This window comes from Antechinus flavipes, chromosome 1, assembly GCF_016432865.1.
Source record: "Antechinus flavipes isolate AdamAnt ecotype Samford, QLD, Australia chromosome 1, AdamAnt_v2, whole genome shotgun sequence".
NCBI classification, from domain to species: domain Eukaryota; kingdom Metazoa; phylum Chordata; class Mammalia; order Dasyuromorphia; family Dasyuridae; genus Antechinus; species Antechinus flavipes.
This window is the reverse complement of record NC_067398.1, coordinates 96,637,477-96,651,311: the sequence shown is the minus strand read 5'-3', so window position 1 is coordinate 96,651,311 and position 13,835 is coordinate 96,637,477. Positions and strand designations below refer to the sequence as shown.

Sequence of the window (13,835 nt, the reverse complement as noted above, 5' to 3'; positions counted from 1 at the left end):
CATTTTGTTTTCTTTCTTTTTTTTCCTTTTTGATCTGATTTTCCTTGTTCAATAAGATAATTGTATAAATATGTATACATCTATTGGATTTAACATATTTTTAACATGTTTAACATATATTGTATTACCTGTCATCTAGGAGAGGATAGGGGGAAGGAGAGAAAAATTTGGAACACAAGGTTTTTACAGGGGTCAATGTTGAAAAATTATCCATGCATTATGTTTTGAAAATAAAGAAGTTTTAATTTTAAAAAAAAGAAAGAAATGATCAGCAGGATGATTTCAGAAAGGGTTAGGGTTAGGGTTAGACTTACATGAACTGATGCTAAATAAAGTGAGCAGAAGCAAGAAAATATGGTATACAACAAGATTATGTGATGATCAATTCTGATGGATGTGGTTCTTTTCAACAGTGAGGTAATTCAGGACAATTCCAATGTGATGGAAAAAGCCATCTGTATCCAAACAGGACTGTGGGGACTGAATATAGATCACAACAGAGTATTTTCATTTTTTTTAATTGCTTTTTTTTTCCTCATTTTTTCTTTTTTTGATCTGATTTTTCCTCTGCAGCATGATAAATGTGAAAATATGCATAGAAGAATTGTACATATTTAAAATATATTGGTTTACTTGCTGTCTAGGGGAAAGGGTTGGGGGAAAGCAGGGAAAAAATTTTGGAATATAAAGTTTTGCAAAGGTGAATATTGAAAACTGTTTCTATATGTATTTTGAAAATAAAAACAATTTTTTAAAAAGCATAGCTAAAAACACCAATGAAATTCTAATAGTTTTTGTCACACTGCACAAATATAGAAGTAATTTAAAACGTAAACCTTAAAACACAAGAAGAAAAATGGTTCTCATGAATTCCAAGAGCAAATGTGGAAACTTTTTTTAAGGGTGATGTATTACTTGTAGCAATCTGTCACACATCAATTTTTAAAATTAGTATGCTTATAGTCTAATTACCACTTTAAGTAAAAGGAAAATCCCTAAATGGAATAATTTAACTGAATTGTTTTGAGTTTTGTGTTGACTTAAGCATAGCTAGATAAAATTTAAAACCGCCTGAAATAAGTATTTCAAATTAAAATATTCAAATGAATTATTTGGATGAAGCCAGTTTATTTAAACCGATGTAGTTCTTTATATTCACAGGCTAAAAACTGAAACAACTCTAATATACCATTTAACACCTATCAGATTGGCTAATGACAGGAAAAAATGATGATAAATGTTGGAGGGACTGTGGATAAACTGGAACACTAATGCATTGCCAGTAGGATGTGAACTGATCCATCTATTCTGCAGAGTAATTTGGAATAAAACTATAGCTTTCAAACTATGCATATGCTTTGATCTAGCAGTCTCTCTACTAAATCCATACCCCAAAGAGATAATAAGAGAGAGGAAAGGACTCACATGTACAAATGTTTGTAGTAGCCATTTTTGTAGTGGCAAAGAATTGGAAATTGAGGAGCTGCCCATCAATTGGGGAATAACTGAATAGATTAAGGTATACGAATGTAATGCACTATTCTTGTTTTATAACAAATGATGAGCAGGCTGGTTTTAGAAAAGTCTGGAAAGACTTACATGAACTGATGCTGAGTGAAGTGAGCAGAACCAGAACACTGTATACAGTAAAAACAAGATTATGTGACGATCAACTATGATAGATTTAGCTCTTCTCAGCAAGGCAGTGATCCAAGATCATACCAATAGACTTGGAATGGAAAATGCCATCCATATCCAGGGAGAACTATGGAGACTGAATGCAAATTGAAGCATACTATTTTCATCTTTTTGTTAATTATTTTTTCTTTCTCATATTTTTTTTCTGACTTTTTTTTCACAATGTGGAAAATATAGAAATATGTTTTAAATGATTATACATGTATAACCTATATCAGATTGTCTGCTCTCTTGGAGAGGGGTGAGAAAAAAATTTGCAATTTAAAATGTTTTTAAAATGAATGGTGAAAACTATCTTTACATATCTAATGCTTTTCTTATGATACCAAACTTAATAACTTTCATTATATTATTCATAGAGTTAAATAGTGGACACAAAGCAGTACTACTTTGTTCAAAATGACCTAATGTGTCATTTGGCACACTGAGAATTTACCTATACCTGAGGTTGAAAGTGACTAAATAGCAAAGATGGAATTAATGTTTTCCCCCCTAAGGGGAAAATAATTTTAAGTTCTCTAAATGCTTCAGTCATTTCAATCAGAAAAGAAAAATAAACTTTCCAAGTGTAGCTTGAGACATGGAATTGACATCATGAATGTGTGTTGAGATTGGCTAACTGTCAATGTCTAAATAATTTTGACTCCACTAAAATCTTCTGCAATGCCTCATGATGACCCAGGGATGACTCTGGCATCTTAGGGGCTACACAAATGGAACACAAGCTCTGCTAGGTCCTCCTACCAAGGGCACAAGGTTTCAAATGTGGGCTCAACAGTGAATTGTATATTGTTTTTAGGGAACCAGCCTAAGGAAATTCAGAGGGACTCCCTACCAGAAAGCAGGTAATAATTTTCTTTGGGAGTAAAGGATCAGCACAGTTCAAAAAGATTGTCTATCAAAGCATGAGGAAAAAGAGGAAAGGGGAAATAGCAATCTGTGTCAGTGGAATCAGTATCAGTGACAGATCCCATGTGTTTTGTTGATTATTAATATTTTTGCATTAATAGGCAAAAATACAATTCCATATAAACATATCTGATTAAAAATCATAATCTAGCACTAACTACTATGCCAAAATGAATAATATCTCATCATTAAAATAACTGGAAAAATGCCCCAAAACTCAGTACAGCTAAGGCAATAACCACCCTATTAAAAATTACAAAAATAAGTACTTAGCAATAAACATAGATCTGTATTATCAGGAATGAAGAGAAAAATTCAGTTTTCAGAAAAATAAATATTGCTTGCAATTTAAGGATGATCCCACATAATAGCCCTCAAATAACCTTACACTTTTATTTATTTCCAAGTTTTGATAACTGGATCTTATAAAGTATTTTAATTACAAACTAACCAGGTAAGTTATAAGAAGGGAAAGAAAACTGTTCACATTAATCAATTCAAATACTATATACCAGAAACATGGATAAATAAACTAGATAATTTACCTTTGTCACAAGGGCATGGATATTCAATAAGAACTAGGCAAACATCCCTATTCATTGTTTCAATTGTTTCTCATTTAGGAATATACTCACACACATCAAATATAGTGCTCAAGCCATTTGTTTTTAAAGATGTAAAATGTTTTTTCTTCTTAAAAATCTTCCTCCAAACATTAATTTGTGCTTTTGTTAAGAACTAAGCATTTATGGGAAACTTTGGCAAGAATGAACTATTACAATTCCATGATTATCATAAACTTACTGTCATTCAATATTGCACATTTTTAAAGCACCTTCTATAAATAAATATAGTATCCCATAATTCTCAAATAAGCTCTAGTAGCCTTAATAATTTGGAAACGATTCTGGAGAAAAATCCAGAAATTGACTGGATATGTCAAAAGAGAATCAGTCTAGTTCAAAGAAACTCATCACCAGAAAGCTGGCTACCAGGCAATGATTTTGAGAGATCAAAGCAATTCAGGAAGGGCTACATTAATTCAATGGAAGACTACTGTTAACCTGCATCCCCTCAACAAGGACATCTGGGACCACTAAATGAATGAATAAGCTTTAATGACATGCCTCCGAGAGATACAGAAGCTGAATGAAAAAAAAAATTCTGTCTTGGATACAAAAATAATTGAATTCAAGTCTTACCTCAGATACCTGTATGTTGTATGATGCTGGACCAATCATTGAACCTCTAGCTGTCGCTAAGCAATTTTCTAAAACTATAAGTTACAGAGAAAGCACTAGCCTGGATTGGTAGAGAGGGAATTTCATCATCTGGGACATCCCTTTTTTCAGGATTCTTTTTTTTTTTTTTTTTTTTTTTTTTTTTTGCTGAGGCATTTGGGGTTAAGTGACTTACTCAGGGCCACACAGTTGGGAAGTGTTAAGTGTTTGAGGGTAGATTTGAACTCAGGTCTTCCTGACTTCAGGGCTGGTGCTTTATTCACTGCACCACCTAGCTGCCCATAGGATATCCCTTTTTTAAAGAAATCACAGGTCTACCTCCTTTCCCTATTCTGCAACTTACTGTCATGTACTATGCTCAACACTGGGATATAAGCGTTGTCAGGGTCTGTCTGATTGAAATGTTAAGAGAGAGAAAACATTTAAGTTACTTAATTGAGTTCAGTGGATACAGGAAACATCAAAGAAAAATTGGTTAATACTGCAATCAGACCTATTTCACATGCTTTCTTCTGGAATTAGGGCATCTACTGAATTTAGGCTCCCAAAAAGAAGGTACCCCTAGACACCTAGCACCAAGAGAATTCTGCACAAACAAAACAATAATATAAAGAGCTTACCCAGTAGGGTAAGCTTACAATTCTAATGAATTTAGAGGAAATTCAGATTATAATCATCATTATTATTAATTGTGATACCACATAAACTTTTCTTTTATCTAAAGTGATCATTCTTATTAGTTAACTTCCTAAGGCTTAGATTGTTTTTTACATTCCCCATCTGATACCAAAATATTTTCTGTTCTGATTTTTTATATTCTAAGAAATAAGTCTTTATCTTTCTTATATTTGCTTAGCATTCAAGACTCCATAATCGGACATGAGCTTGCCTTTTCTTCTTTATTTCACATCTCTTTGCATTCTCAGTTCCAGTCAAAGTAGGTAACTCTCTATTCTGCTCAATTCTTTACACAGCAGGTAAATTAATAAAATGCTGTTATCATTCCCCGATCCCCAACTTAACCTCAACTCTAGCTTTTTTTAACATGCTAAACATCAGAGATGTCTTAGTCTGTCATGGGATGAAAGGAATAATAAAGTACTAAAGTTACAGTCACCCCTGGATTTGTTGTGAAGAGGAATGCCCCTCAGCACACAGCAAGGCTGAGCATATTTCCAGACTTACCATAGTATGGCTGCAACAAGCATAAAGTCAAGACTTCAAGTCAAGATCTAGGGTAGGTCCCTAAATGGAAAACCTGTTCCTTCACAATGTTATAGTTTGGTGAAGAAAATCCCCCTGGACAGAAAATTCAATGAGAAAGGCTAAGAAAATTATTCCTTTCTCTTCCATTCCCAGTTACACATAGCTGCATGATTAGCTGAGCAAAGTCCAAAAAATTGTCAATCCCAGTCTTGTTTCAAACCTGATACTGGCATTACCACTTCATGCCTCACCTGCAGTACAAGGGATTGGAAGGAGGATGGGGGGGGGGGGGGGGGGGGGGGGTGGACACGCACAAGGCGGGAAGGAGGGAGAGGCAATGAAAAACCATCAAGCTCTCAGGGATTTATTGAGAAATCAGTAAGATATAAAAAACAGAGAGAAAGATGAAAAAAAGGAGGAAAGAAGGAAAGAAGGAAGAAAGGAAAAAAGGAAAGAGGAAAGGAGAAAGGGGAAAGGAGGAAAGAAAGAAAAAAAGTGAGGCCCTCACCACTGAAATTCAGTTTAGTACAAATGCACAAAAAAAATTCTTTTAAATTATTAATGTTAAAAGAAGGAAAATAGAAAAAAAATTATTAAATTGTTGGTAAAAGAATATTTCTAATTTGGGGAATTGCATGAAAAACTGGGCAAATAAGACATAAATGGTTTATCATTTATAAATCTTTGAAAATTTTCTTTCAAAATATATGTAAATTTTTAAAATTATGAATGTTGAAGCAAAAACAGCATCTTCCCTCTTTTGATATTACTTTTAAACTATGTTTACTTTTATAAGAATTCTATCTTCCTGTGGAGTGCAAGCTCCTTGAGGAAAGAGACGCTTTCCTTACCACCTACAGCGTTTTCTACATAATGCTGTTCCATTGTTTCAGTCGTGTCCAACTCTTCATGATCCCATTTAGGGTTTCCTAGGCAAAGTTACTGAAGTAGTTTGCCACAAATGAGGAAACTGAGGTAAAAGTGTTCAAAATTGCATTTGAACTCAGATCTTCCAACTCTAGATCCAGTGTTCTATTTACCGTGCTATTTAACTGCCCCATTTCTATGTACAGAAGGTTACAATAATTGCTGAACTGAATTGAACTGAAATGAAATCTAAGAACATGTACAAAGAGACAAAACATTCGTAAAGGCTCAAAACATTCATACCTGATAGGTCAGTATGTGTAGTAGGGGAGGGGAAGAGGGGCAGGGACATAAGAGATAAAAATACATGGAGAAATAAATAATTGAATTCATTTATTTAATTGTTCTTTATAACATCATACCTAGGGGACCCAGAATTCTTCTCCCTTTATACTCTCATATTCTCATTCTAATTTAATGGCCTTTTATATAGGTTTGAATAATTTAATCTTTGCGCCCTTCCCCCCTCCCCCCCAATATTGAGGGAAGCATCAGAAACATACTGTCTACTCTTCTGAAAGGGAAAAAAAAGAGGGCATTTTTCCTGGCTGTCAAAAATACTTAATTTTCCCCTACAAATGAGGTTTATATGAAAACCATGTGATTGACAAGCACCTCAGAAGCAAACCTTGGCAACCCTTAATGCAGTCCATCTTCTTGGCCTCTTAAGCAAAATTCCTTCACAAACTGTTTGTCTTTGCAATAACTCCTCCAAAGCTCATTACTGCCAGCCTCAGTCTATCCCCCATGTTGTGCATTTATCCCTGGGATGCATTATCAACATGTGGCACATGTCCTTGACATGCACAGAAGAGTTGCACCCCAGGATAGCAGCATGCACGACAATAGTGTTGACTCTTACTCCTTTATGGTTGCTGGGATGTAACGGAGAAATCTAATAACTGTGACAGTAGGGCCTTTAGGTTTTTCCTTGCCTTTCCAGACAGTGAAGCTGCACAGACACTAATGAAAGGTTAAATGAATAGGAATAGCTGACAAGAGGTACAATAAAGAAGGGGCTTGGTAATCCACAGACACTGAGCAGAGATCCTTGGCTCAAGCAGAGAAAGGACAGCATAGCGTCGAGTCACAATATTTAAAACAGCTTGCTATACACAGAGTCTTTTGTGTCTGGGTACATGTCTGGCTTTAGAGAAAAAAAAAAAGATACTGAAAAGGAATTTCAGCATGGGGCACTTTGGCAAATATAAGGTCATAATAAGGAAAAAAATGTTTTGTGTGTATTGTTACATCTTTGTACTCCACACAAAAAGCAGTGACTGAAGACACATGAAACATAAGTTTTAAGACAATACTGTACATTTTGACCACTGTTCCATAATGTATCTGCAGGGTTGGATTGATGTGACTCCTACTATCATTATTAATATCTATTTTACTCACACACACATTCTCATACACATACATAAACACAAAACACACACACACTTTCATTTTAAATGGATCTCAGCAGTTCGTAATCTATACTCTATATATCTCACACCCTCTTAAATAAAGAATTCTTGAGACTCATCTTACTGGCATTGAACAGTTAAGCTTTGTACTCTATAACTACATTTTTCAACTCACATCCTTCAGTCGGCAAAACTCCTTAATGGTTAATATAAGCAATTATAACTTACTGGGCTAGAAAACTATGAATTAAAATTTTAAAAGAAAAAATGTTTATATTTTTAAATGACAGCCACTTTGAAATGGTCTGAGCTATATTTCTTAATTAGGAAAGTTAGTTTTTAAAAGTTTTCTTCTTCCTCCTTTGAAGAAGTTTTTATTCTTTAAGAGCAAGAACTTTAAAATAAAAGACAGAATAGCTTTAACAGTAAGAAAGCTACCAAAAATCACCAGAGGCACAAAGTTTCTCAAGATTAAGAAAGAAAAAGAAAAAAGAGGAAGAGGAAGAGGAAGAGGAAGGAAGGAAGGAAGGAAGGGAGGGAGGGAGGGAGGAAGGAGAAAAGAGAGAAGAAAGGAAAGAAAGAGGAAAAAGAAAGAGAAAAGAAAAAAAAAAATGTTGTTACCTTTCATAGATTTTCTACATGCTTTAGCTTTTTGTTGTTTCTCAAAATAAAGTTGTAACACAAACTCTGAAATACCTGGAAAGTAATTCAGATAAACATGCATGGTTCATATAGCAGAGATTCACAATAAATGGTAAAACTGAACTATGGATATGTTCTAAAACAAGGAAGCCTCTTTAAACAGCCAAATTAAATTACAGTTGAACTCTTGAGTGTACTGAGGATTCTAATAAGCAACAAATAAAGGCTTTTATTGGCTAGAGACATAATAAGAGCTACTGTGCAAAGATTTTTTAAAAAGCCAATCTAGCAATTTATCTCATTGGATTATATTATTTATTTAAATGGTAAATAAGTTTTTCCAAACTTATACTCATAAAAGCTATCATACAAATATTAAATAGCAATTATGATCAATGGATTTTGAATGCAAACATATCTCACAAGTTTTGTAGAATAAGTGGTAAACACCACTGTGAAATTAAACAACAAATATTGAAGTTAATATCATTTAAGGAAGACTTCTTTAAGATGAAGAATAGAGCAGGAGTGTTATGGCTTTCTCACATATCAGCTTTCTAAATGGCCTGTTATTAGGCCCTCCAATTCAAATCATTCATATTAAAAGCGGTTCCTCTTCAGGGTAAAGCCATCTCTCTATAGAATTCTATGAAAAGCATCATATGTAGAAAGGAAGTTTTCCTCAGAGAACTGAAAGAATCTGTATGTTATGTTGATTTTATGGAATAACTAATTTTTAACAGAATTTTCATTACTGGTTCCAAACAAAAATGAAGCTAAGAAATCCTTCAAACAATAAATTACCAAAGGTCTCAACTATGATCAATATAGGCTGAATATACATTTAGGGTTATATTTTGGTTGGTCTAAGAAAGCATTCTATAGGTCAAGAATAAGGTTCTAATGGGCATTCTCATCACAGCTAAAATGCTACAATAGAATTTCTATGTCTAAATCCTAGAACTGTGATTGCTAACAACTCCTTTTTTGCACTAGCTCGTTTCCCAAAGCATTTTCCATTTTTTACCTTAGGCATATCTCATAAAATCACAAGGCTCCCTCTAGCTCTTCAGAGAGGAGTTTACTAACCAATGATCCTATCCGTTCCCATCCATTTTACAAAGCAACACACTCAAAAGAAAGGAAAGAGAGGCAATTGCCCTCATATAAGGATTCTTGTTTTCACTTAGCAATGTTTTCAATTCTATACCTTGGTAGGACATTAATGATAAATGTGACCATTTACAAAGGGACATGGAAAGTTAAGTATTACTTCTTATGTGTACTGTAAAGAATCTCAGTCACTGCTAACTCATATTTGATTTTAAAATTCTATTATGAAATTTTAATGTGTTTGAAATATTTACTCCACAAATAATATACATGCATATGTGTACATACATACACATATATACATACACACACACATAGATATATATATACACATACCCACACACATCAGATTTTACCCCCTTCAATTATTAATTACTTCTAATTTGAAAAATACAGGGAGAATGAATAGTCATGAAATTCCAGGTCCTGAAAACTCGCCTTCAAAAGCAGTACCTTGAAAGCAAATACTAATCAGAGTACATACTTTATCAGTGCATCGGCAGAATTTACAGGAAATTGAAATGCTGAAGATAATTTGTAGAACACATTTTAATCTACCATAATATTTATGTACAGCATCAGTAATGACTATTTCATTGTTTAATCTTTTCTGCAATTCAGTATTGAATATTTTGGTATTATTTAGCAGATGATAAATAGAATAGCTGATGTATGCCATTGATATTTAGCATGTCTTACTATATTAAAATCTCAAAACAGACTAGTAAATCATTTCTAACAAGCTTATATAAAAAGTATTAAAGTACACCTTTATTGTTCACTGTGTCTTTTGTGTGTTTTTAAATCTAGAAAGTAAAAATTAAATTAATATTGAATCTAGTGTCAAAAGATTAAAGGGAGAGAAAACTAACTTCTAAGTCATTACCTTTTTTGGACTCCCTTGAATAAGGAAAAATTTTTAGCAGCAACAACAAAAAAGCATACCGCTTCCCCCACCCAGCCCACCCCAACCTTTTTGAGCTAGTGTCCAATTTCTTCTTTTCTGAACAGCTGTATTATCCAACTTAAGTTGCTCTGCTAATTTCAGTCCCACAAGGACTAACTTGGAAGGCAAAAAAATATAAGAAAAGATCAATTTGCTGAGAAAGATCAAATGAGAAAACTGTGGGGACAGCACCAGGTCAGAGTGTGGAGAACTAAGCAGACCTGTTCTTCATTAACTTAAACTCTCAGGGGACGTCACACACTACCTGTCCATGGGCTTTATTGAACCGCCTAACCCTTCTCTCTGTTCCATTCTTCAAGGCCCAAGTGAATCATATCCTGCTGCTGACAAGTTAGCAGGGGACTGCGGCTGTAACATGAAAGTACTTTTCTTTCTTGTCTAAATCAGGCAGATTTTTGCAAAGACGACACAGCATTGACTCGTGACATGGCAAGATGAAATGAGAGGTCTGGGCCAGTCTTGGAGCTGTGCAGATAAAAGTAATCAAATGACACTCCTGGAATGCAAATTGGCATTCTTGACTGGAGCAATTGCACAACCATGAAACATCCCTGACAGCAAGCAAGATTAGGACAAAATGTTATGTAAAGCACTGAACTCAAAAACTCTCACTTGGAAATTCAAACTGTAACACTTACATTTTAATAGAGCAATAGTCAGCTCAGCTTTTGTCTGCTCCTTTATTGCTTTGGTTTATGTAATCACATTTCCCTGTCTGACATATACACCTCGAACCTCATGTAGGAAAAACACAGACGTTAGGGATGTATTTGAGCTATTAACATTTTGTAAAAATTCACCTTCAAAAAAATGAGCTGAAATTCATTCTTGTCAAAAGTATTGGGGAAAATGATAACACAGTTAATAATCCCAAAGTTGAAAAACACAGGTTTCCAACTTTACTTACAAGCTCATTAGTAAAGTTTATATTGAACTTCAATGTGAATTCATTCAGGTGAACATACTAATGTAACCTTTGGTAAAGTGATTAGCAATCTGGATTTTAAATATACTTTAGTATGGGAAGTTAAAGAGGACCTACCTACTACCAAGAAAACTTCATAATTGCTGGAAAGTTTAAATGAACCAGCTACAAAATAAAACAGACCGCTTACACCTTATAAAAGGTTCAGATGAGAGTTTTGTGACTGCTAAGAAGGTAATATCCATATACTTTCACAAGCTCTCACTATTCTTAATAAAGATAGAGATCAATCTCAACAAATAACAGAGGCAGAAATAAACTCAGTACTTAAGGCAAATGGATTCCTGAGACAACTGTCAGTATTAATACTTTAAACCAAAATGCAAAATCGTGAAATACAAATTATCTTAATTACTATTTAAAAGTAGTTCCCATATAAATCAATTTGCAAAGTGATTGCAATATTAGGAATAACTATGGATGAACAGCAATATAGATTAGGAATAAGAGGGAAAATATTACTTTGTCCTAGTTTTAAAGGTTGAGCATAAAATACTACCAGAAGAAGAAATATTCAAGCCCAAAAAAGATATTACTATTTTGTTTTGATGTTACACTTAAAAACATTGATCAAAAAACAGCAACAGTGGAGGGAGGACCACAAAAAAAATTGAAAAGAGTCACTTTCTGCCACTTTAATCCTGGGTACATAGGATTATTTTATGATGTCTTTTGTACATCAGTTTTACAACAGCTTTGAGTCTAGGGTAAATGAGAACCATCATAAATCGCATGCTGCTTTCAAAACCACTTTAATTTCAGTTAGCGTTACTGTAACCACAGTCCCGGGCACATGCTACAGTCTTTTCTGTTGTTGTTGTCTACATCTGACAGTCGCATCTCCTACAATTCAGTGATGGCTTTGATCATTGAAACAAGAGATGTCACTTTAGGGGGAAGAGAAGAAAAAAAGATGCCAACGCACTATCTCCCTTTTTCTTATATTGTCTATCTTCATGCAGAACACAAGACACCAAAACTCCAAGTGGGGGTAACAATAGCAATGCTTTGTGGAATCAAGGGAGTGGTCAAGCCACACTTCTCACAAATCGCTTCACTCAGTATGGACATGCTTTTCCCTGGCTGGATGGACTCGACTCCAGACTATACGGGCGTACCCGCTAGCATTCTGGGTACTGTATGTGTAGTCATGCTTCTTTAAAACGTACTTGTGGCTTGCAACCGTAAAGGAACCACTAGGGATTTCTCCAAATTTAAGCTTGGATCATCTCATAATCTAGCACCTACCAACCCGGCCTCTTTCCCCCCTCTCCATAAAACAACCAAAGTCTTTGAAATGAAATCTAAAAAAAAAAAAAAAAAAAAAAAAAAAAAAAAAAAAAAAGCCCTCTCAATTCTGATCGAAAAGAACTTTGAAGGTTATTTTCCCAGGATGCAGCACCTCTTAGGTTTTCACATTCTTTATCCAAGTACAGGGGCATTTCCTACAACTTTCACTTAGCAGTAAATGATGATTTCAGTCAAGGAAAACCACGGGCAAAAAAAAAAAAAAAAAAAAAGTGGGGGGGGGAGGGAGGGAGGTTTACTGGTGGAAAATGGGTTTGCTCCTTTTGTGGCAGATACACACAAACACACACACACTCATATAGCAATTCCCTTTCACCCCTATGCTGAGTTTCAAAAGTTACCTTTACAGGGAGTGCGAAACGCTTTCCCTCAGTGTAGACAGCTACTACAGAAGTTCCATTCATTCCTCCCTCTCCTTTCCACCCATCCTACACCCCCACCTCCAAGCCCCAAATCCCAAACTCCCCCATCCTCACCAAACCGATCAAGTCTCCTTCACCTTTCTTGGGGGGAGACTAAGGAAGGCGTAGATAAGATCTTAGGGCAGCCCCCACCCCCACCCTTGCTCTCACTGAAAGTTTTGAGGCAAAAGTTTTACAACAGGATTTCAGGAGCTCAGCTTGAGCCAGGTTGGCTTAGGGTGTGTTTTTTTTTCTCCCTTCCTTTTCTTGAAGTTAAAGAAACGGATTCTCGAACCAGCTAACTCCTCATAGCGTTACTGCGCTATAGTAATTTCAGATTAAGTCTAGAATGAAAATGAAAGGATGTTGGAAACTTCTTACCATCTCCGCATGTTGGTTGTCAAGTGCACTTGCAGCCCCCGCCTCTCGGTCTCCTCTTAGCGGCAGAGTCTGGACCAGCCCCTCTGACTCCTGTGTCTCCTCTGCCTCTTTCTTTCCTTCCTCCCCCTTCGTTGTTCCCTCCTTTCCTCCCTCCCTCCGCCACTGCCGTCCTCCTTCTCCTCCGCCTCTTTTCCTTCCTCTCTCTCTCTCTCTCTCTCTCTCTCTCTCCTCTCTCTCTCTCTCCTCTCTCTCTCTCTCTCTCCTCTCTCTCTCTCTCTCTCTCTCTCTCTCTCTCTCTCTCTCTCTCTCTCTCTCTCTCTCTCTCCCCCCCCCCCCCCGCCTCCAGGTGACTGATTTATGTACACATCGAAAGTCTAATATTCTCCCAAGTTAAAGACTACAAAACTTTTCCAATCGGGAGGAAGAAAGCCTCGGAACTTGGAGAGAAAAAAGGAAAGAAAGAGGAAAAATCCCCGGAGAGGGCAGCTAAGGGGCTGCGCGGGCTCGTGCAGGGAGCCACGGGGAAAGGAGACAGGGAGGGAGACAGGGAGAGAGCCGGGTATGCTCTGCAAAATTGCCACAAGTTTTCCGTTTTCCTATTTTCTGCAAAGTAGTCTGAAGAGACACCGTTGTTTTCCGTCT

The 13,835-nt window shown here is 35.7% G+C and overlaps 1 protein-coding gene across 1 annotated transcript in view; it reads right to left on the bottom strand.

The window, feature by feature from the left end:
• The window catches only part of BNC2 (basonuclin 2), a 512,346-nt gene extending 498,965 nt beyond the window's left edge, over positions 1-13,381 (bottom strand). The window contains exon 1 of the mRNA XM_051987091.1: positions 13,194-13,381. Coding sequence (XP_051843051.1) covers positions 13,194-13,196 — 3 coding nt within the window. The 5' untranslated portion in view covers positions 13,197-13,381. The remainder of the gene's footprint in view (positions 1-13,193) is intronic.
• Positions 13,382-13,835: the final 454 nt, after the last annotated feature.